Source organism: Leopardus geoffroyi, chromosome C3, assembly GCF_018350155.1.
Source record: "Leopardus geoffroyi isolate Oge1 chromosome C3, O.geoffroyi_Oge1_pat1.0, whole genome shotgun sequence".
In the NCBI taxonomy this organism is placed as follows: Eukaryota; Metazoa; Chordata; class Mammalia; order Carnivora; family Felidae; genus Leopardus; species Leopardus geoffroyi.
In genome coordinates, this window is record NC_059338.1 from 134,720,938 (window position 1) to 134,745,791 (window position 24,854).

General features: G+C 36.7%; 1 protein-coding gene across 1 annotated transcript in view; it reads right to left on the reverse strand.

Moving 5' to 3' along the window:
* Window positions 1–255: 255 nt before the first annotated feature.
* The window catches only part of CC3H8orf34 (chromosome C3 C8orf34 homolog), a 405,008-nt gene continuing 380,409 nt past the window's right edge, over window positions 256–24,854 (reverse strand). Inside the window, 2 exon segments of the mRNA XM_045454994.1 lie at window positions 256–1,198; window positions 3,980–4,074. Coding sequence (XP_045310950.1) covers window positions 3,992–4,074 — 83 coding nt within the window. The 3' untranslated portion in view covers window positions 256–1,198; window positions 3,980–3,991.

Here is a 24,854-nt window from a genome sequence, read left to right on the forward strand (position 1 = left end):
CTCAGTTAAATATTTTTGAAGATATTCTTTATCACAAGGATTTTTAAATAGAGGAGTGTTCTGTTCTCATAAACTTACTCTCTTGCCTACTTTCTTTTCTGCGCAAAAATGTACTGTGTTTTAAGCCTTTAATTTGTTTCTATCTATAAAAACCGGTAACGTTTGTGAGAATTAGTCTTGAGTCTCTATGCACATGAAAATGTTAATGTAAGAAAACTTATTATATTAGTTGATTTAGGAATGTAACTCCATTCATACAATCAGAACTTCTTTGTTTATTCTTTAGCCATGTTCTTGCCTTTAACATTGTTTCTTTCACAGTAATTCAGGCAATTTTATAATTTAACCATATGCCTTTAAAGGTTCAGAAACATAAGATAAGGTATTTGTTCAGACAAATAAGATAAAACAGACAATAGAGATACTCAATAGATTTACTTAGATCCATTCACTTAGCTTCAGTGCAGAATATATTCCAGAAGCGAGCATACATCAAATGCAAAATGGATAACCTTAATTGGGTTCAATAATTGGATAAATGGTCCAACAATTTTCATTGCATATGATCTGGGGCATGCATTTCATTCCTTATTGATCTGCTTTATTAAATTAACATATCAGTTATTTGTTTGATAGGAACAGGGAAGATAATCATAGGAAGGAGCAGTGGTAGAGAATATGCTTCTTGCTGCTGCACAAAACACACATGGCAGGTGATGATACCAAACAGCTAACTCCCAGAGAGACCTAAATGGCACATCTTGGCACATGTGGATAAGTATAATGTTTATTAATCTAAAAAATGAGAAAATATTATAAAAATATAAGAAGTAGAAAACCCTACACAAGTTAAAATACAGAAAAATTTTAAGCAAAGTTATTTGAATCAGGCAATATTTAATGTATCAAATAGTAATCTTAATAACTGGGTATAAAGTAATCTAAACCCAGGACACTAACCATGTCAAAAGGCAGCAGACATCCTGACCACCCCAGAATTCTTTGCCAGGGTTAGTGTTCTCTGATTACACCTTTAGGCACCCCCTGGTTACAAGAGTACTTGTTTATTATTGATATTATAAAAATAACCATTCTCTAAGTGATTACACATAGTAAATAAAATTAGAACTATACATAAGGATTTGAATAATTGCAATTTCTTTAAGGACCACCTGGAACTTCTGCCTGCTTCACAGACCTGTAGGGGAGAAACAAAACAAAGGATAATGTGCTTAATAATACTTCTACAGTGCAGCATAAAAAGAAAGTTAGGGACTTTAATGCTTTCCTATACCCTGTGTGAACTTTTACCATGGCACTGACCTTAGGTCCTACCTTTATCAACTGTATTTTGCTGCCAGGATGTCAATTTCTGGAATCTGTATAAACCTTTTTTGTATATGTAATTAGAAGTAGATATTCTACAGATATCTTGGACGGTTAAAATAGAATGGTTGCTCTCTAAATATGGCCAATGAGAAATACTTGTGAGGTGTGTACACATTTACTATCTTGAAAGGAATTATGAAAGCTGAATTTAGAAGGCTAGAGAGGCATAAGATAGATCAGGCTGCACAAGTCCTTTCTTCAGCACTGGAACTATGTGCCCATATTTCTTGACTGAAAATAATTCCTTTATTTTTTTTTCCCCAGGAGACTATGATTAGGAGGGCAAGGGAAATATCCATGCTCCTAGAATACTTGATAATACCTGTTTCTTCTGCTTCGTACCTGAGCTATATTTAATATTTCTGATTCACTCACCAGACCATAAATACTTTGAAAGAAAAATATGAATCTCCAACTTACTTACAGGACTTGAAAGTATACTTTGCACATGGTGTTTGCTCAGTAAGTATTTGTTTGATGGTAAAGAGGGAGAGGAGAAAGGAAGAAAAAGAGGAAAGAAGGGAGTCCAGTTATTTTTGCACATACTTTTCCCTTTCTGGAATGCCTTACTTATTCCAACCAACCCCAGCTAACTCCTTTATCTAACTAACTCCTATTCCTTTAGGACTTAGCCTTAAAAAACACTTTTCTCAGGCCCCTTCAACCACTAGTCAAGGTAGAATTCTCCTGCTGTGTGCACTGATCTCACCCTAATGCCGTTATATAAACGATAATCAGGAGTCTTTTATGTAAACAATGTTCAGTGTGTGATTTCGTCACATGATAGTGACATGTCATTCTCTGGCGTAGTTCCTGTTTCATTGGAGCTCTTTATTAAATATGAATCGGATGAATGATTTACTTATTCAGATCTCTTGGGTAGAAGGGCCGTATACCTGCAAGTCATACAAAGAACACGTAAAGGACTAACGAAGAGAACAACATGGTTTTTGTGTTCCTACAATGGTAGAATTATTATGTGGAAGAGAGATAAATTTTTTTTTAATTTTTTTTAAACATTTATTTATTTTTGAGACAGAGAGAGACAGAGCATGAAGCGGGGAGACACAGAATCTGAGACAGGCTCCAGGCTCCGAGCTGTCAGCACAGAGCCCGACGTGGGGCTTGAACTCACGGACTGCAAGATCATGACCTGAGCCGAAGTCGGACACTTAACCGAATGAGCCACCCAGGCGCCCCGAGAGACAAAATTTTTGTCTGTTTTACAGAAAGAACCAGAAATAAGGCAACTACAAGGATCCAGATTTTGGAGCAACAGAAAGTAATTTCATTTAAAGTAGGTTTTGAACATTTTGTACAACTTAAGCATTACTGTTTGCCTACCTGTCTGCTTTTGTCACCATACTGTATGTGACATCCCCATGACTTATTTACTTCATGATTGGAAGTTTGTGCTCTTTGACCACCTTTACCTATTTGCCCAATCCCTGACTCTGGCAACCACCAATCTGTTTTCTGTACCTATGAGCTTAGCGTTTGTTGTTGCAGTTGTTTAGATTCCGCATATAAGTGAGATAATGTGGTATTTGTTTTTCTCTGTCTGACTTATTCCAATTAGTAAAACATCCTCAAGTTCCATCTATGTTGTTGCAATTAGCAAAATTTCATTCTTTATGGCTGAATAATATTCCATTGTATATGTGTACCACATTTTCTTTATCCATTCATCTGTCGATGGACACTTAGGTTTTTTCCATATCTTGTCTATTGTAAATAATACAACTGAACATGGGGATACAGATATCTTTTCAAGACATTTTTGTTTGTAACCATCCAGACAGTATTCTGCAGATGTAAATATATGATCGTGTATGCATCTATCCATTGTATATAACAAAAAGTGAATTATATTTAATATACTGTTTTGTAACACATTTTTCATGTAACAGTATTATAAAAATGTTTCCACAACAGAATATATATAGATATAGATAGATGGATCCAGTTACTATCAGTATAAATATATGTATTTATCCAATGAATATATATCTCAACCTTCATAAGATGTACAGTATTCCATTTGTTCAAGTGAAGATTGCATGGTCATTTCGTAGGGGCATTCTGAAGAAGAGATCAGCATTAAATTGGGAGAGAAGCAGATGGTTCTTTCTAAATTTGATATTCTGTGATTCTGTTATTGCTAAGGACAAACTCAACATTTTGCTTCTCTCTGTGACATACGTGGGAGAAGAAACTGCAAATTCTTCATCTTACATATCCAGTTCATACAGTAACCTCATGCCCATGGATGTAAAATTGTTCTGAGATTCTGTATCTCCAAGATATATTTAATGGTGTCACAAAGTTCATGATCTTCACAGTGGGGGAACATGTTTTCATCTCAAATATATCTGAAGTGGATTTTCCTGCCAAGGAGGAAGGATTCAATTCACTTCAGCATAGGAGAATACAGACTTCGTGAGAAGCCTGAGATCCATAGCATATCACAAAAAGAAAAAGGAAACATTATGCAGAGTAGGAGGGAAGCCTCTTTCTCATGATAGGCCATGAGAACTGTACATCAAACAAATCCAAACTTTGAGCAGTTGAAGATAGCACCGATAATTACCTGACATTGGTATTAAGTGCCCTGAGCAAACATACCAGAGTAGACCAGTGTAGGACAAGAGGAGCATGGGACACAAAGGAGAAGATCAGCAGAACCTGCACAGTGAAAGAAAAAGAGAGAATATGCTGGACCAGGAAAAAAAATCTATTAAACACAATCTCCTTGCAGTTTAAACAATTTCTAGTGCAGGGTAATCAAAATTAATACCAAAAAACTACACTTACAGTATATAGTGAGCTGCAATTACATATAAGTTAACTTGTTTCATGGTATGTATATTCTTATTCCATACGCTGGTCATTTTCACTTTAAATTTCTGCTGATTTTGAAATAAATTCTAGGGCAAGATGCCCTCCAGCCTCCAGATAGTGTTGTGAATATACACGTGGACTTCAAGAAGATCTCACATAAATCACATTCATTTCTTAAGGCCAGCATGGGTTAGGCAGGAAAGGATTGCTATTCCGGTCGCTATCCTCACACAATTTAGTCAGGATTGGGTATATATACATCACAGGGTTGTTACGTGATCACATTTGCAATTTAACATCATCATCATCACAAAATTATTATGAAATTTATAAAAGTAGTGCATATAAATACATATACACTCTATTCATAATGCCTGGCACATAACATCACATGCTGAATGTAATTCCTCTGACTGCATCCCTGAGGGAAAAGAGCAGTGGCTTGTGGGACAAAGGCAAAGAGTATTCTAGTTTAAAAGAGTGGGGAAATAGAATGGAGGATAAAAGCAGATGAAATAAAGGGATTAAGGGACATGAGCAATTCACATTTCCTGAAGAGAAAGGAAATAGATTAAGTCCAAGTTTTCTAAAGCAGATCTTGGAATGCTCGCCCTGCATGGTGTTGTTATGAATGATCCACAAAAAATGGTTCTTTGGTTAAGGAATTTGGGACAGAAACATACCATATCTGCTTTTTGGAGGATCGAAATTTATACACCAGCATATCAAAGGCTCTTAGAAGTCCTACATAACTTGATATTTATCAGTTGATAATAGATTTTCATATAATTCATTTTTTAAGACATCTGTAGAGATCCATTGGTAAGTTCTGTTCCAACTGGAGTGAAAGACTCATATCAGTACAGTTGCTGTTTCACATAATTCAGCAGCAAAATTGAAAAAGCATGGGTTTTGTACTCAGACACACCTGAGTTCCAATTCTGGTTTCACCTTATATATATACATGACTTTGAGCAAGTTAGCTCAGGATCCCCCACGGAGGATGGTTATAAGGGAAACACCTTTGCAAGAGTCATTAAGCAGTAGGCATTTCATAGTTTTGCAGTATTCAAATTCAGATAAGTAGGAACTACAGAAAAATTTGGATCCAAAGTGTGATTACATGTGGAAAATGGATGCTGAATAAAGCTGGAGAACTTGATAAACTTTTAGAAATCTTACACATGGAAGGGTTTTGAATATAATAATGATGCATTTAATGATCTCTCTTAGTGGTTCTCAAATTTTAAGTGTATCAGAATCATCTGAAGGACTTTTTAAAACACAGGTTGCTGGGCTTTGCTATCAGAGTTTCTGACTTAGTTGTTGTGGGTTGCATTTCTTGTAATTTCCAAAGAGATGCGGATGCTAATATTGATGCTGCTGGTTTGTGGACCGCACTTTGTGTATCACTGTTCTGTATGGCATGGACTTTTGGGTGAAGGATGAAGCCAGATGTAGTTGCATATAGTTGAAGAGAAGGAGTAGCAAAGTGTCTAAGTACGAAAATAAAATTGAAGTGTAGGTTTAGTAGGAAATAGATAATCTTAAGGGTAGAAGGTTTGGGACAGAGAATGCATTACAGTAGTCTAAGATTTTAGAGTTGGATGCTATTTCACATTAGACAAGAAAAAAATACATTGCCTTAGAAGATCGCTACATTTGAGAGGGCCAAAGAATTATAATAGTAAGACAGTGGATAAGTCTCCCAAGTAGGAGTTAAGTTTTCTTAATGATAAGATTGGGGCAGAGAGAAAAGCAATGACTCAAATGTAAGCACCCCACATGAAAGAACAGGCGTGATTGGTAGGATTACAGTGACAAGGAAAGAAACAGGACAGCTAGACAAATAGCATGTGCCTATAAAGGAGGGGAATTTCAGGTAGAATGGTAATGCTACCTCATGGTGCTTAACACAGGGCAACTGAAAGAAAGAGAGTTTCCCCTGGGAAAGGCTATAAGGGAAGCGGTGTCTTCCAGGAAACATTTCGAATAAGGCCAATAAATAAATAAATATAAATAAGGAGGGGCATGAAGAGTGTTCTTTGGATAGCACTGCCAGGCAATCAGTTTGCAAATAAAATTCCAGTTCCATAGGGCACAGTGGAAAAATCTGGGAAATACATCCACAGTGCTTAAGAAAACAAATACATGAGGAGATTTTATTTTGATAAGGGGCAGGGGGCAAGGCAAAGTGGCCAAGGATAACAGAAATAAAAGACAGAATTAACTGATCTCAAGTTTCTGAACTGAACTTTTTGCATGACCCTTACTCTTATATGGCAACTGACTTAGGTATCCAGCCTTATACTGCTTCCCTCTGTGAAACAGCACAGCTTATCCAGAGAATGGCCCATTACTCCCCATACCTATGGGGAGGTAAGAAATGAAGCTCCTTTGGTGGGGGCAGAAAAAGCAAGCAAACGAGTAGCCATAAAGTCTAGAAATAAAGATAATATTTTGTTTACAGCATAGAACCTACTTATTTTCTTCTTAAATGCCATAGGCACAGGTTAATTCGGTGAAAAACAGCCACACAAATCACCTCAGGCAGTGATCCCACATGACACGTAGGGACTGATGTAAATATTGCATTAATGCTCTGTGTTCATTGCAACTCTGATTGAATTATCATTACTGCTGAGGAACAACACCCTGAACATATGGAATGTCATCGAACACATCATGTGTTGTTGTGTAGACTGATAAACCACTTATTATTTGTCTATGTTGCTAGACATTGTGGTCTCCCTGAATAATCAGAAGATAGAGATTTAGGCTTGGCTACTCCTCAAGGGATCTTCAAGGATCACTTAACCAAGACGAACTAAATTTCTTCATTCCTTCATTCATCCAATTCATTCAGTAACTATTTGTTAAGTAAATCAACAGTGAATATACAAATATTTTTTAAATAAATATGTGCTGAATAATTACAATATAAAATAGGAACATTAAGAAGAAATTTTCCCTAATAGGTTAGTTTTGGAGATTAAATACGTGGAAGCAATTTATAAATTATAAAGCCTGGCATAACTAGTAGAAACTTGCTGAATTTTTTTTTAAATGTTAACAAATGGATAATTCCTTGTGTCCTAATACAAAGGAGAAAGTCACATATAACATATGTTTAAGAATATAAAGAAAAGCTATGTTTTTGGTCTGAAGAATGTTTAATTATACTGCAGTTGATATATAGTTTTGGGATATTTAGTCAACATTTCAAAACAACTCATTCTGAAGAAATTTGGCAGCATGCTTTGAACAGTTGTTCTATTTTTAATATCGAACTATGAGATTTTAAACACGCTTAATGTAGTTACTAAACGTTATTTATTTTATTCTGTCAAAATTTTAATTTTTATGTTTATCACGTATGCCTCCCTTAATTTTCTGGATGACTTTGCCTGTGGATAACAATTTAGAACACAGCGTAAATTTAACTAAATCAAGGTTGAAGTTTATATTAAAAGCAGATTTTCTGGCCAAATGTATTACTGCTTGTTTCTTTATATGTCACTTTTTCTTATTTTCAAGCTTTATAGCACTTTATGATACAAACTCTTTCTGTGTTCGGTGAAATAATTCCTCTCTTGATACTCTCTATGCACACATTCCCCCTCCCTCCTTTTTTTTAGCTTACAGAGATGGAATGACATTTTGGAGTAGAACATATGGCCTTGGATTGAGCTAGACTGTAAATTGCACTTATTAATTATGTATCCTTGGGACAGGATACACTTAACAGATCTGAGTTTGTAAAAGCAGAGGAATATCACCTACATATTAAGTTGTCACAAGGATTAAAGGAGATGCTACATAGCCCCTACCAGCAAAAATGTCATAAGTGTCAGTCCTCTTTCATTTTCTCTTCTTTTGAAGATGCATGTGTTTCTATATAAGCCTAAAATGTCAATTACTCATAATAGGCTGTAAGGAGAAATGGAATAATAGAATTCTAATGACTCAAATAGACTTTGTAGTTCTATTTTATGTTAGCCTAATGTGACAATTTTCCTAATTCATTATTAAATTATATATCTATTAGAATATATACTAACTTTCTCAGTGAAAAGATTTATTATGCCACATTCTTGAAGTTCCATGCATAGAACTCCACTTTTTTTCATATACCATCTTTATTATGCCTACACAAGTAGTTTCTTCACCCACAATGCCTATCTTCAGGCTACAATTTCCTGTCAGATGCTTATAACAAATATTCCACTACCTTTTAGGAGACTATGCTGGTCAACTTTTAGTCTAGCTCACACAGTGGAAATATAGCATCTTCTGGAGGAGATAGTTTGTTCCTTGATTTTTTTCCCCTTCAGTTTGAGGTAAATAAGCACTTAAGTTTGAAGTAGGAGGAAAAAGGAGAGGGAAATAATAAGGTAGGCTGGGATCAATGATGCAGGTGCCCCAATTAGTAGATATGAAATGAACTCTTCCAGCCTGGGAGAATACATAAGAAAGCACATTGCATAAGATGATCACACCACCCATGAACCCACCTAAGGGAGAGGTCACGCTTTTGGCCCCAAAATGGGAATATAAAATCCTTCTCTCCTCTGCTAGTTCCCAGGCATATTAGAGGCAGCAAGCTAAATGCAAAAACCATAGAATAATTAAGAAAAATAAGACAAATGAACTGTGGCTTCCTAAGTGAAAAGATAAATTATTTTTGGTTAGTAAGAAAAAGGCAAAGATTGTTTGGCAGAGAAACTTGAGGGAAAGCATTCTGTATTATTCCCATGTAGTTAATGTACCTCTGATAGTTAAAGTCTGAGAACTGGGCAACTGTAGATGCATCTGAGTGTGAGCCCTTTTCTGCAGTCTACTAGCCTGGGAACCACAGGGAAGAAGGAGGACCTTAGAGTTTTCTGACTCATAGGTTTTTTTTTCCTCACTCCATCATAATGTCTAGAAAAAAAATTAGCCTCCCACTGAGAAAATTAAATGACACATGCATATGCTCACAATAGTCAGTCATAGTGAGAACCTAGCAAGTGTCTGGGAACAAATTCCACACAGGAGTAAAAACACAATGTCATTAATAATAACATAAGCAAAGGTAAATAGAAACCTAATAAGAAGCAAGAAAAAGTCCTGGTGGGATAGAAGATAAATCATCATTTTTTGCATAAATAGAAACCATTTTATATGATGTATGCTCAGCCTAAAAGTAAAACCTTAGAACTTACTAATATTTAGCAAGCATATACTATGTATCTGGCACTATGTTTGGCACAAATTAAAGGAATGAAAAAGAAATGTTTTCTTAGTCTATGGAAACTAAAGGAAATTATCTGAAAATGTGCTGATTTTGCCCACATTTACTGAAATATATCAGAGTAAGAAATTTAATATCCAGGATTGGTTGTGTAAAATTTTCAGATAAAGCAGCTACTAGAAACATTTATAACAGCTGGGTGAAATATTTTTAAAGCCTCTGCGAAGGCATCAGGGAGCTAGCAAAATAATATGGTATTAAACGGTCAATATCCAGAAGAATAAGGAAATAAATAGAAATGAGCATGGAATTTGGGGACACAATTCCTCTAAAGGTAGCTACCAGTTGCAGAAGAAATTCCTGAGAGGCTGGCAACTTGCAAAAGGTTCATAGGCAGACAGGACAAAAATTGGAGCCCCAGGCTTACTGAGGAAGGTGACTCAGTTTAATTCCCTAGGTTTGGGGTTGCTACGCTGAAGGGTCACACTGTAAAAGTAAGGGCAAATAGAAATAAACCAGCACTCTCAATGAAGAAAACCCACTTAAAATCTTCTCAATTTTGTAATATATGTATTAAATAGCAGATTTGATAGCATTAATGACAGAGATAATAAACTTGAGCATAGATCAGAATACAATATCCCTGGTGATACACAGAAACAAATGGATGGAAAACAGAGGTGGGGCACATTTTACATACAGTTAGAGTATCTAACACATGTTAACAGGTGGCCGTGGCAATTTTAAAACATACCCCCCGCCCAAATTCTTTCGTATTTTTCCCAACTTGCTAGAACCATGTCCACTAACCTTGAATCTATAATCTGTGACTGCAGGGGCACCTAGGTGACTCAGTCAGTTAAGTGTCTGACTCCTTTTTTTTAATTTTTTTTTCAATGTTTATTTATTTTTGGGACAGAGAGAGACAGAGCATGAACGGGGGAGGGGCAGAGAGAGAGGGAGACACAGAATCGGAAACAGGCTCCAGGCTCTGAGCCATCAGCCCAAAGCCCAACGCGGGGCTCGAACTCCCGGACCGCGAGATCGTGACCTGGCTGAAGTCGGACGCTTAACCGACTGCGCCACCCAGGCGCCCCAAGTGTCTGACTCTTGATTGCAGTTCAGGTCATGATCTCACTGTTCGTGAGATGGAGCCCCACATCAAGCTCTACTGACAGTATGGAGCCTGCTTGGATTCTCTGCTTCCCTCTCTCTCTTCCCTGCCTACTCATGCTCTCTCTCTCGCTCTCTCTCTCTCTCTCAAAAATAAAATAAACATTAAAAAAAAAATCTCTGACTGTATATGCAACAAAATGGCAGAAGTAGTGCTGTGAGTTCCCAGGCTCAGGCCTTAAGGAATGGAAAAATTACACTTCCTGTCTTATGGGATACTCACTCTTCTAAGGCAGCTGCAATAATGTGAGAAAGCCTAAACATGCCATGGAGAGATGCATGATGAAAGTTTCATATGCAGAGAAATCAAGGTCCTTGACCTTCAGTCCTGAATGACTTCTCGGGCAACAGTGACCATCAACATCTAAGCATGTGAGTTACCCATCTTGTAAATGTATCCTCCACCCCTGCTTAAATCACTCCAGCTGATGCTGCATGGAAAAGATATAAGCCTTTCTTACTAAACCCTGACCAAATTGCCCATGAATGAATTAAATAAATGATTGTTATTTTAAGATACTAATGTTTTGGGTGATTATTTTATGCAGCAACAGCTGACTAGAAAAGAAGCCAAAGACTTGGCAGAAAAAGAATATGGAAAATCCAAAGATGCCAAAGGTACGAAAGCTACAGATTTAGAAGCATTCTTATCACTCATGTTTAACACAAAGAACCCAAGGTATATCAGAGAATAGTCACATCTAGGTTACTCAAGGTAAAGCTGCAAAAATAATAGACAAAATGAAAATTTTAAAAACATTTGAAGAAGTAACAATAAACAATAAACTGATGGAAGGATATTTTCAAAGTGCTGAAATAAAAAAAAAGCTGCCTTGATTTTTACACCCAGTGAAAATACCCATCAAAAATAAAGAAGAAATAAAGAAATTTAAGACAAAGATAATTCATCCCAAGAATCACAAATCAAAATTAATATTAATTGGTACTCTTTAGGTCAAAGAAATGTGACTCAAGATTCAATCAACAGGGACTTCCAGGAAAGATGGAAGCGTATGAGGATCCTAGGTTCACCTCTACCAGGGATACACCTGGATAACACCCACATCATGTGAATAACCCAGAAAATGCTCCAAAGACTGGTAGAACAGACTGTCCACCACTAAATGTAGAGAATAGGCCACATTGAAGAGGGTAGAAAGGGCAGCAATATAGTCGGGGGCCAAACAGACCCTTGGGACTCTTTGGGGGTGGGAGGGGCACAGTGGGTGCAGATTGGAAAGAGGAACAGACTCCATACCAGGTATCCCAGGCACAGGGGACCCACACTGGGAAGACAAATCCCCACAACATGTGGCTTTGAAAACCAAAGGGGCTTACTCTCTCAAGTTATTACAATCAGTGAGGCTTAACAGCTGAAATTTAAAAATCAGTAGGCATGCGTCTGGGAGAGACGGAGAACAATTGGAAACTTAACCCCCACCCTTAGAAAGACAGCATAACAAACAGCCCCACTGAGAATAGGCATAGAAACAGCAGTTTAAAAAACACCTGGGGTATACAGGAAGATTTTTGTTCTTGTTCTTGTTGTTGTTGTTGTTTACTAATCTCAGAGCCTGTGCTAAAAGGGTGAGGATCTTTGAAAGATTTCTCCTATAACAACAGAGCTGACAGGTGTCACTTCCCTCCCCTAATCCCCAGGCTAGAAATACAGACACTTGTCAGAACCAGCACAATACAAATACTCTCCACCTAACTGGCTAACAGCTCACCCTCTCCTTTGGACCATGTCTGCCAACACCACACAGAACTGACTCCTACCCCAGGAAGAGGAAAAGTAAACCACACATACCAGTTCAACTGCAACCCCAGAGGTGGGCTGGGGTCTGACTGCAGGCCCCACCCACCAGCAAAAGCTTATCAAGGGCCAACATAGGGAGAGCATCCTGCAGTTTGGTGATACCACAGCTCTGGCAACATTGGGTCTGACCCAACTCAAGCCCAAGGCAGCCCAGACTGGTCCACTAACCCCACAGGACCAACCACTGACCACAGCAGGCAAAGCAAACCACTGCAGATGACTGGATTGAAGGAAAAAGCAGCCAGCCAAAACAACAGAAGAGTTCCCTGAAGCACCAGGTCCTGGTGAACAGGGGCCACTGCACTGCAGGGCACTACAGGACCTCTTCTTCAATAGGCCACTACTTTTAAGAGCAGGAGACATAGCTGACTTTCCTAACATACAGAGAATTTCCTAACTTTCTTAGCAGATACAGAGAATTAGACAAAATGAGGATAGAGGCTATGTCCCAAATGAAAGAACAGGACAAAATCACAGCAAGAGAGTAAAGGAAACAGAGATAATTAATATGCCTGATACAGAATTTAAAGTAATAGTCATAAAATACTCACTGGACTTGGGAAAGGAGTGGAGAAAAGAGTGGAGCACCTCAGTGAGACGCTTAAAAAGAGAGAAAACATAAAAAAGTACGAATGAGAGAAAAGAGTTCAATAACTGAAATTAAAAATACACTTGAGGGAATAAATAATCGACTAGAGGAAGCATAAGAACGAATTAAATGGCTAAAAAAGCAAGATTCATCTATACGCTGCCTACAAGAGACTCATTTCAGACCTAAGGACACATGCAGATTGAGAGAAAGGAATGAAAAAACATTTATCGTGCAAATGGAAGCGAAAAGAAAGCTGGGGTAGCAATACTTATGTCAGACAAAATAGAGTTTAAAACAAAGACTGTAACAGGAGACAAAGAAGGATACTACAGAATTATAAAGGGGACAATGTAACAAGAAGATGTTGCGATTGTAAATATTTAGGTACCTCAACACGAAAGCACCCTAATATGTAAAGCAGGTAATAACAAACATACAGGAAGACATTGAGAGTAATACAATAATAGTAAGAGATTTTAACATCACACTTACATCAATGGAGAGATAATCCACACAGAAAGTCAACAAGGAAACAATGGCTTAAATGACACATTCAGCCAGATGGATCTAATAGATATATTCAGAACATCCCATCCTAAAACAATGGAATACACATTCTTTTCAAATGCACACGGAACATACTCCAGAATAGATCACATGCTAGGCCACAAAACAAGTTTCAAGAAGTTCAAAGTGATTACAATCAAACCATGCATCTTTTCTGATCACAACTCTATAAAACTAAAAGTAAACCACAAGAAAAAATCTGGAAAGAACACAAATATATGGAGGTTAATTAACATACTACTAAACAATGAATGAGTGAACCAGGAAATCAAAGATGAAATTGAGAAATATGTGGAGACAAATGAAAATGAAAATACAACAGTTAAAAATCTTCGGGATGCAGCAAAAACCATTCCAAGAAAGTTTATAGCAATACAGGCCTACATCAAGAAACAAGAAAAATCTTAAATAAACAACCTAACCGTACACCTAAAGGAGCCGGAAAAAAAGAAGAAGAAGAAGCACGAACAAAACCGAAAAGCAGTAAAAGGAAGGAAATAACAAAGATTAGAGCAGAAATTTTTTGAAAAGTGGAAAGTAAGAAAACAAAAGATTAGAGCAATGAAATCAGGAGCTGGCTCTTTGAAAAGATCAACAATATTGATAAACCTTTAGTCACACTCATGAAAAAAGGGAGGGGGAGAGAGAGAAAGAGAGAGAGACAGAGACAGAGAGAGGAATTAAAATCAAGTGAAAAAGGAGAAAAAACCATTGACATCACAGAAATACAAATGATTATAAGAGAACATTATGAAAAATTATATGCCAATAAATTGGACAACCTAAAAGATATAAATTCCTAGAAACATATAACCTCCCAAGACTAAATCAGGAAGAAAAAGAAAATTTCAACAGACCTATTACCAGCAATGAAATTGAATCAGCAATCAAAAAATTCCTGCATCCCAGGAACAAATCCCACTTGATCGTGGTGAATATTTCTTTTAATATATTGTTGGATTCAACTTGCTGGTATCTTATTGAGAATTTTTTCACCCATGTTCATCAGGGAAAATGGTCCATAATTCTCCTTTTTAGTGGAGTCTTTGGTTTTGGAATCAAGGTAATGCTGGCCTCATATTATGAGTTTGGAAGTTTTCCTTCCATTTCTAGTTTTTGAACAGCTTCAAAAGAATAAGTATTAACTCTTCTTTAAATGTTTGGTAGAATAACCCTGGGAAGCCCTCTGGCCTGGACTCTTGTTTAATTCTAATCAGAAGAACTAATATTGCTAAAATGTCTATACAAAATGATACACAGATTCAAAGCAATCTCTGTAAAAATTCCAATGGCATTTTCCACAGAAATAGAAAACAATTCTAAAATTCTTATGGAACCACAAAAGATTCTTAATAGCCAAGGCAATCTTGAGAAAGAATAGAGTTGGAGACATCACACTTCCTGATTTTAAATTATATTACAAAGTTATAGTAATCAATTATATGGTACTGGCATAAAAATAGACACATGGACCAGTAGAATAGAATAGGGAGTCCAAAGATAAATCCAAGCATATACGGTCAACTAATCTTTAACAAGAGTGCTAACAACACACAATGGAAAAAGTATAGTCTCTTCAATAAATGGTTTTGGGAAAACTGTATCCACATACAAAAGAATGGAATTGGATCCTTAACTCACAATGTACATAAAAATCAATTCAAATGTTTTAAAGACTTAAATATGAGACTGGTAGCTGTAGAAAACTTAGAAGAAAACAGAGAGAAACTCCTTGACATTGGTCTTAGCAATAATTTTTTTAATATGACAAAAGCCCAGGCAACAGAAGCAAAAATAAGTAAGTGGAACTGCATCAAACTAGGAAGCTTCTGCAGAGCAAAGGAAACAACAACATGAAAAGGTAACCTACAGATTGGGAGACAACATTTGCAAACCATATTGCTGATAAGGAGTTTAATATAAAAAATACATAAATAATGCATGTTTTGAGACTTCAGATAAGAGTTCACTCTAAAAGTAATTATGTTTTACATAGCCAGCAAAGAAATTGGATCAGTAATCAAAAACCTCACAACAAAAAAGAGTCGAGGGCCAGGCTGTTTCCCAGGGGTATTCTACCAAACATTTAAAGAAGAGTTAATACTTATTCTTTTGAAGCTGTTCAAAAACTAGAAATGGAAGGAAAACTTCCAAACTCATTCTATGAGGCCAGCATTACCTTGATTCCAAAACCAGACAAAGATGCCACTAAAAAAGGAGAATTACAGACCATTTTCCCTGATGAACATGGTGCAAAAATTCTCAATAAGATACCAGCAAGTTGAATCCAACAATTCATTAAAAGTATTATTCACCATTATCAAGTGGGATTTATTCCTGGATGCAGGGCTGGTTCAATATCCACAAATCAATCAATGTGACATATCATGTTAAGAAAAGAAAATATAAGAATCACATGATCCTCTCAATAGATGCTGAAAAAGCATTTGAAAAATACAGCATCCTTTCTTGATAAAAACTCTCAAAAAAATAGGGATACTTTCTTGGAACTTACCTCAACATCATAAAGGCCACATATAAAAGACCAATAGCTAACATCATCCTCAATGGGGAAAAACTGAGAGCTTTCTCCCTAAGGTCAGGAACATGACAAAGATGTCCACTCACTCCACTGTTGTTCAATATAGTACTGGAAGTGCTAGCCTCAGGAATCAGACAACAAAAAGCAATAAAAGGCATGCAAATTGACGAGGAGGAAGTCAAGCTTGTACTCTTCACAGACAAGATGATACTTTACATGGAAGACCGGAAAGACTCCACCCAAAAACTGTTAGAACTTATATGTGAATTCAGCAAAGTTATAGATGTAAAATCAATGTACAGAAATCAGTTGCATTTCACCAATAGTGAAGCAGCAGAACAAGAAATCAAAGAATTGATCCCATTTATAACTGTACCAAAAGCCATACGATACCTAGGAACAAACAAAAGAGATGAAAGATCTGTGTACTGAAAACTATAGAAAGCTTATGAAAGAAATTGAAGAAGACACAAAGAAATGGAGAAACACTTCATGCGTGTGGATCGGAAGAACAAATATTGTGAAAATGTCTACACTACCCAAAGCAATCTACACATTCAATGCAATCTCTATCAAAGTAACACCAGCATTCTTCACAGAGCTAGAACAAATAATCCTAAAGTTTGTATGGAACCAGAAAAGACCCCAAATAGCCAAAGCAATCCTTAAAAAGAACATTAAAGCTGGAAGCATCACTATTCTGGACTTCAAGCTCTATTACAAAGCTGTAATCATCAAGACAGTATGGTACTGACACATAGATCAATGGAACAAACAGACACATAGATCAATGGAACAGAATGGAGAATTCAGAAAAGGACCTTCAAACGTATGGCCAACTAATCTTCAACAAAGCAGGAAATATTATCCAATGGATAGCCAATGGATATCAGCAAATGCTGTTGGGAGAAGTGGACAGCAACATGCAGAAGAATGAAGCTGGACCACTTTCTTACACAACACACAAAAATAAATTTGAAATGGTTGAAAGACCTAAATGTAAGACAGGAAACCACCAAAATCCTAGAGAAGAAAACAGGCAGCAACCTCTTTGACCTCAGCCACGGCAACTTCTTATTAGACATGTGTCTGGAGGTGAGGGAAACAAAAATAAAAATGAACTATTGGAACCTCATCAAGATAAAAATTCTTGGGGCGCCTGGGTGGCGCAGTCGGTTAAGCATCCGACTTCAGCCAGGTCACGATCTCGCGGTCCGTGAGTTCGAGCCCCGCGTCGGGCTCTGGGCTGATGGCTCAGAGCCTGGAGCCTGTTTCCGATTCTGTGTCTCCCTTTCTCTCTGCCCCTCCCCCGTTCATGCTCTGTCTCTCTCTGTCCCAAAAATAAATAAACGTTGAAAAAAAAATTAAAGATAAAAATTCTTCACGGCAAAGAAAACAATCAACAGAACTAAAAGGCAACCAATGGAATGGGAGAAGATATCTGCAAATAACATATTGAATAAAGGGTTAGTATCCAAAATCTATAAAGAACTTGTCAAACTCAACACCCAAAAAACAAATAATAGAGTGAAGAAATGGGCAAAAGGCATGAACAGATACTTTTTGAAAGAAGACATCTAGATGGCTAACAGATACATGAAAAGATGCTCAACATCACTCATCATCAGGGAAATACAAATCAAAACCACAGTGAGATACCACCTCACACCTGTCAAAATGGCTAAAATAATAACTCAGGCAACAGCAGATGTTGGTGAGAATGCAGAGAAAGGGAACATTTTTGCACTGCTGGTGGGAATGCAAACTTATGCAGCCACTCTGGAAAACATTGTGGAGGTTTTTCAAAAAATTAAAAATAGACCTACCCTCCAATCAGCAATCACACTACTAGGCATTCATCCAAAGGATACAAAAATGCTGAATAAAAGGGGCACATGCATCCCAATGTTTACAACAGTACTATCGACAATAGCCAAATTATGGAAAGAGCCCACGTATCTATCCACTGATGAGTGGATAAAGAAGATGTGGTATATATACACACACACACACACACACACACACACACACACATATATGTATATACACACACATATACATATATATGTATATGTATATCACATATATACATATATACACATATACACACCCATATATATACATATATGTATATATACACACACATATATATGTAATATATATATATGATGGAATATTACTCAGTGATCAAAAAGAATGAAATCTTGCAATCTGCAACAATGTGGATAGAACTAGAGTATATTATGCTAAGCAAGATAAGTCAGAGAAAGACAAATATCATATAATTTCATTCATATGTGGAATGTAAAAAACAAAACGGAGTGAACATAGGGGAAGGGAAGAAAAAATAAAATAAGATAAAAACTGAGGGGCACCTGAATGGCTCAATCAGTTAAGCATCTGACTTCAGCTCAGGTCATGCTGTCACAGCTCGTGAGTTAGAGCCCTGCATCAGGCTCTGGGCTGACAGCTCAGAGCCTGGAGCCTGCTTCAGAATCTGTGTCTCCCTCTCTTTCTGCCCCTCCACTGCTCATGGTCTGTCTCTTTCTCTCAAAATAAAATAAATATTTTTTAAAAAATTTAAAAAGATAAAAACAGAGAGAGGAGAACAATTAAGAGACTCTTAAATACAGAGAACAAACTGAGGGTTGCTGGAAGGGAAGTGGGTGGAGGGATGGGCTAAATGGGTGATGGGCATTAAGGAGGGCATTTGTGATGAGACCTGGGTGTAGTATGTAAAATTAAAAAATAACATTTGTTTTAAAGAATTAAAATTATAAACTTGGGCTATGTATATTTACTGATATTTAATTGATGGATTAACAACACTCAAAACAAAGTTTTAAAATGCACTTCAACAATGATTTATTTTTCCTTCAATAAGTTGTGCTGTAGTATATTTCATGTTTACCATCTCTGCCTAGTAAAGAAGATAACTTTTTTAAAAGCTATTTATTTATTTATTTATTTATTTATTTACTTATTTTTCCTGCCTACAAGAGACTTATTTTATTTTATTTTTATTTTAGGTTTTTATTTAAATTCCAGTTAGTTAACATACAGTGTCATATTAGTTTCAACAGAATTTTGTGATTCATAATTTATATATCATACCCAGTGCTCATCACAAGTGCCCTCCTTAATACCCATCACCCATTTAATCCATCTCTCCCCACGCCCCAGCAATCCTCAGTTTGCTCTCCATAGTTAAGAGTCTGTTTTATAGTTTGCCTCTCTTTTTTTTCCCATATATTCATCTATTTTGTTTCTTAAATTCTATTCACATATGAGTGAAATCATATGGTATTTATTTTTCTGACTGATTTATTTCACTTAGCCTAATACACTCTAGCTCCATCCATGTCATTGAAATGTCAAGATTTCATTCTTTTAGATGGCTGAGTAATACTCCATTTTGTGTGTGTGTGTGTGTGTGTGTGTGTGTGTGTGTGTACCACAACTTTATCAGTTTTTTTAAAATGGCATGTCTTGGGGAGATGATGATCTCTACTTAAAATAGCACTAGTGCACAGACAGTTTAAAAACTACTTTTCTTGGGGCACCTGGGTGGCTCAATTGGCTAAGCATCTGATTCCTGATACCAATGTGGGGTGTGATCTCATGAAGCATGAGATCATGACCTGAGCCGATATCAAGGGTCTGATGGTTAACCAACTGAGCCACCCAGGTGCCCCAAGAAAACTAGTCTGTGATGTCAGTGCAGAGCCTTCTCGGGATTCTCTCTCTCCCTCTCTCTCTCCCCCTCCCCTGCTTGCACACACATGCAGTCTCTTTCTCAGAAAGTAAATAAACATTATAAAATTTTAAAAGAAAAAAATCTCATTTTCTTCTCAAGTTAAGAAATATGTAAAGGGTTAAACACTTGGGCCTCCTTTGTGTTAGTGTTATCCAAAGTTAGGAATATGAATGTTTTTATCAAGGCTCCCTCCTATGTAAAGATTTCTCTGCTGTTTATTTTACCAATTCACATTTCTTATGCTTATAATTTGCACCCACTATGTTCTTTTCATGACTTACTTTTCTAGACTTATTTCTCCCTGGTCCCCTGTGTCTAGTGTCTTCCCCTAAAAGTATGAATTGACAGTTCACCGAACATAACCAATGTTCTTCCTATCTCTGTGTCCTCACCCATGCTGTTCTTCTTGCTCATATGACATTCTTGTCCATCTTGTACTTCAAAACCTTACATATCTCTTAGCTCAAACACCATTTCTTCATGTTCCTACTGCTAACTCCATGCGATATACCCCTCCTTTGGCTTCCTTAACATTCTACTTATCTCTTAAATAGTACACCTTATGCTATTATGCACTTCTATTTAACTTACTAGAGAAAAGAGATTATAACCTTTTTCTTGTTGTTTTTTTTTTTTTTTTTTGTATCTCCCATGCAATAGAACCCAACACAGCAGTTTCTCATTATATGTGTGCGTTTTAAGATACGTAAATATGATTCTAAGGACATTCTAAGGAGGTAAGCTGGTCTATGGAGCATATGTAACATTGGAGAATCTTAACTATAAAAATCCTGGTTTGGGAGCGCCTGGGTGGCGCAGTCGGTTAAGCGTCCGACTTCAGCCAGGTCACGATCTCGCGGTCCGTGAGTTCGAGCCCCGCGTCGGGCTCTGGGCTGATGGCTCAGAGCCTGGAGCCTGTTTCCGATTCTGTGTCTCCCTCTCTCTCTGCCCCTCCCCCGTTCATGCTCTGTCTCTCTCTGTCCCAAAAATAAATAAACGTTGAAAAAAAAAAATTAAAAAATAAAAAAAAAAAAATCCTGGTTTGGGACACAAATGCCAAGGTCCGTTTAATTTGTGAAGGTGAAGCAGGTCAATGTTGCAAAACAAGCCAGGAGAAATTACGGAACAGTTTGCCTGATATAAACATGCTGAAGTTCTTACAGTTACTGAAAATGTACAGAACAAAATTCATTAAGAACAAATAGGTTTTACTTGCAACCAGCCAATACATTCTTCTCATTTGTGAAAGATACATCCCATCTAATGGAAGACTACCTATAAGCTAAATCCACCAAGGTTAAAGAATGAACTAGATTCCCCTTCATTTCGTTTTCTTCATTATATTTTGTAGTTTCAGGCTATATCTAGAGCAACTATAAGAATATTCCAAGACAAAGAAAAAGTATTTAGTACGAGGATTAAAAACATATGCTACTCATTTATAACTTTGATTTTTTTAAATAACCTAAAATTGGACCATGTATCTCCTACTTTCAGTTTTAAAGAATTCAACTTCATATAATACTCTAATCCAAAGAATTTTGTATCACAAAAGATCAGTTCTGTTGTTTAAATACAGTCTTCTCTGATACTTGTTATGGAATGTTCTGACTACTATTATTGCATATGACAAGGAAATTTCAATAAATAAAGCAGGTAAGCTTTGTATCTATTCTGAAGCATGTAACCTTATATGTTGTAGAACACATTTTTCCATTACACTTAGTAATAGTTTACTCGGTGAGATTAAATTTTATGTAATTAACTATTACCCATTACATTTTTTCTAGGAGCTTAGAAATCAATTGAAACGTTCATAATATCAGGGTTTTACCACAGACATGGGAAACATTTCAAAGTAAGAATGGCACATGAATAATTCAGGGACATGTGTCCTCTAGAAATTGCAAAAACTTATTTATAATCAAACTAATTCTCTAACAGTATTATAATAGAAAATTACAATTTGACATTAGACTATTTTGCATGTAACAGATAATTCACAGTAATTATTAACTTACTATTATATTTGTTGGTTAAAGATCAATCCTTAAATATTTATAATAACAGGTACCAAACATGCAAATGCCTAATTTATAGAATTTATTGCCTCGTATGAGTTCGGATGCCCTGACTTTTTTAAGAAAAGCTTTAGAATTTTCTGAACACTCATAGAAGATTGAATGTGAAAAGTGAGATTAAAAGTCATCAAGATTTCTTTTGGTCTTCAAAAAGAACCTAATACAGTTTGTCAGATGTTTTTGTCTGTTTTACTTTAAGAGCTCATCTTTCTAGTTATTCTTGAGCTATTTTTATGTATTACTGTTACTATTACTATCTTTTATTCTTGGTTGTTTCCAAAGCATGTGGGTCTTTTCTCTACAAAGACATGTGTTGTGTAGGATAGCCTAGTTGACCTTTAAATAAGAACAAAATACTGAAGTCCTGTCTTGTTTATCTCCTGAGGTATATATTCCTAGTCCTTATTTCTATGTCATAACCCTAATATTTAAAATTTGAGTTCCAAGGGTCATGAAGTCCTAACACCCATCTGACTTAATTGGCTTTTAACTCATTTTGGTCTTTGTGTTATCTATATACCACTGCCCCTAACACACCCCTTTCTACTCTTTCAGTTGAGAGGATGTTAGTACCTTCTCTTGGGCCTGGTGAGATAATCAGCTGTGGTACAATAACACCACTGACTCAAGCATTGCTCAAATATAAATCTTAGGAGGCTACCTGGAAAGAAATAACCTGAGGTTAGATTAAGGAGAATAAAGGCCACACCACATCCTCAGTGGACAGTAGAATCCTGTAGCTCCACTTACTTCCCCAAGCACTTTGGCTCTCAAGAGTCCCAGCAGAAATTGTGTCACCCCCTGGTAAGGGGGATTAAGGGAAGTCATGAGTAAAGGATGAAGCAATAAGAGTAAACATCACTGGGTCCAAACAAGAACATTTGATTATACTCCTGGCCTCTGCTGCTGACATGACATGAACAAGCCTACGATCTCTGAGAGAACCAACTTCCTCACTAAATTAAGAGAACTGAGATTGAGAGGATTATATTAGATTAGATTAGCACTTGCTAAAATCCCAGAACATCTGGTCTTCCAGCAGTTAATAGGCATTCTGGAAATTATAAGCATTCTGAAAATAGGAATTAATATGCACTTGGCAAGGGCACATGAGTAGTTCAGTTGGTTGAGAGTCAGACTCTTGGTTTTAGCTCAGGGCTTGATCTCATGGTACCTGGATTCAAGCCCCCTGTGGGGCTCTCTGCTGACGGCTTGGGGCCTGCTTGGGATCTCTCACCCTGTCTCTCTGCTCCTCCCCCCTCCACACATTCTCTATAAACAAACAAACAAACAAACAAACAACAAACAAACAGACTTTAAGAAGAAAAGGCATTCTGCAAAAAGAGCTCAAGTAAATATGCAAAAAACTTTGGACTGTACACAGTCAAACAGATCTTGCTGCAAGACCACATAGCGACATTTAAAAAAAGAATAAAACTGCATAGCATTTCTTCAAGTCAACAATGGACAATACTTTCTCTCATTTTAAGCCAGGATGCTGATTATATTTGATCTGTTCATTTAAAAGTGAAGAGCTGTTTTGTTCCTCTTGAAAAGTTTTTCTGTCAGCGGTAGAACAGGTTCTTACACCTGAGAGTTTCTGAAATATAATGATATGTATAAATTCCCAAAACTCATTTTACTACAAAACTGTTTTTAATAGCTTATCATGATATTGGAACTTAAAGAAGCAGACATCTTGTACCATAGTTCATTATGAAAATGCACCATTCTTCAAACAAAGAGAAAACTATGTTGATGAAATTGGAAAAATGGGAGAGGAGAAGCACTTCTGGAATGTGGGTGTAGGGATCTCCAAAAATCTCCCTTTCTAAAACGCAATGAGAACACTAGCAAAAATCACCAAAATCAACTTTTCACAACTCTAGAAAGTAACCAAAGGCTTGCAATAATCCATAGAACATTAAAAAAAATTTTTTTTAATGTTTATTTATTTTTGAAGGAGAGAGAGACAGACAGAGTGGGGGGGGGCAGAGAGAGAGAGAGAGAAACAGAATCTGAAGCAGGCTCCAGGCTCCGAGCTGTGAGCACAGAACTCACAAACTAACTGCAAGATCATGACCTGAGCTGAAGTCAGACGCTCAACTGACTGAGCCACCCAGGTGGCTCAGAACATTTTTAAAAGAAAAGCAGCTGAATCTCAATAAGAACAGAGAGCTGTGCATAAGAACAGTGATGGGAGTTATGAAAAAAGAAGGCTATGATCTACTAGAGGGGGCAGAATGGGTTTGGAGCTCCTCCCAAATGTCCCAAATCTAGAGAATTGCCATTATTTGACCTATGTAGAAGCTGTCTGCAAAATCCTCATTTGAGTGTTTTTCTTTAGTTGCCCTGGATTAGAGTTCACGCAGTGAGAAAGTCAGTCCCTATGACATTTGTCATGAACAATTAGGGGCAATAGTTTTACACAGCAGCTGCCTGAGGCAGTGATACCAGTTGGGGCAACCAAGGAGTTTACAAAATAAAAATAAAATAATAATAATAATAATAATAATAATAATAATAATAAATCTAGTGGATGAGACGCCCATAACAAGCTTTCAAAAGCTCTGACAAATTCCTGAGGATCTAGAAGACAACATGCATGTGTAGTACTATGCACCTGTCCAGGAAAAAAAAAAAAACCTGATAAAGCTCTGTCTCTCACCTCTGCTTAACCTAGAAGCTCTACGTAAGCAAAGTTGTGAAGTGCTGCAGTGTCCATAGCCTGCCTCAGTACCCTGTATTAGCTGACTACTAAGCTGAGTAGAAACTTAAGTAATTGTATACAAAAAAATATATAGACTCTGTAAGATTAGTTCAGAAAAGCCACTAAATAAAAAGTAGTAAGGACAATAAC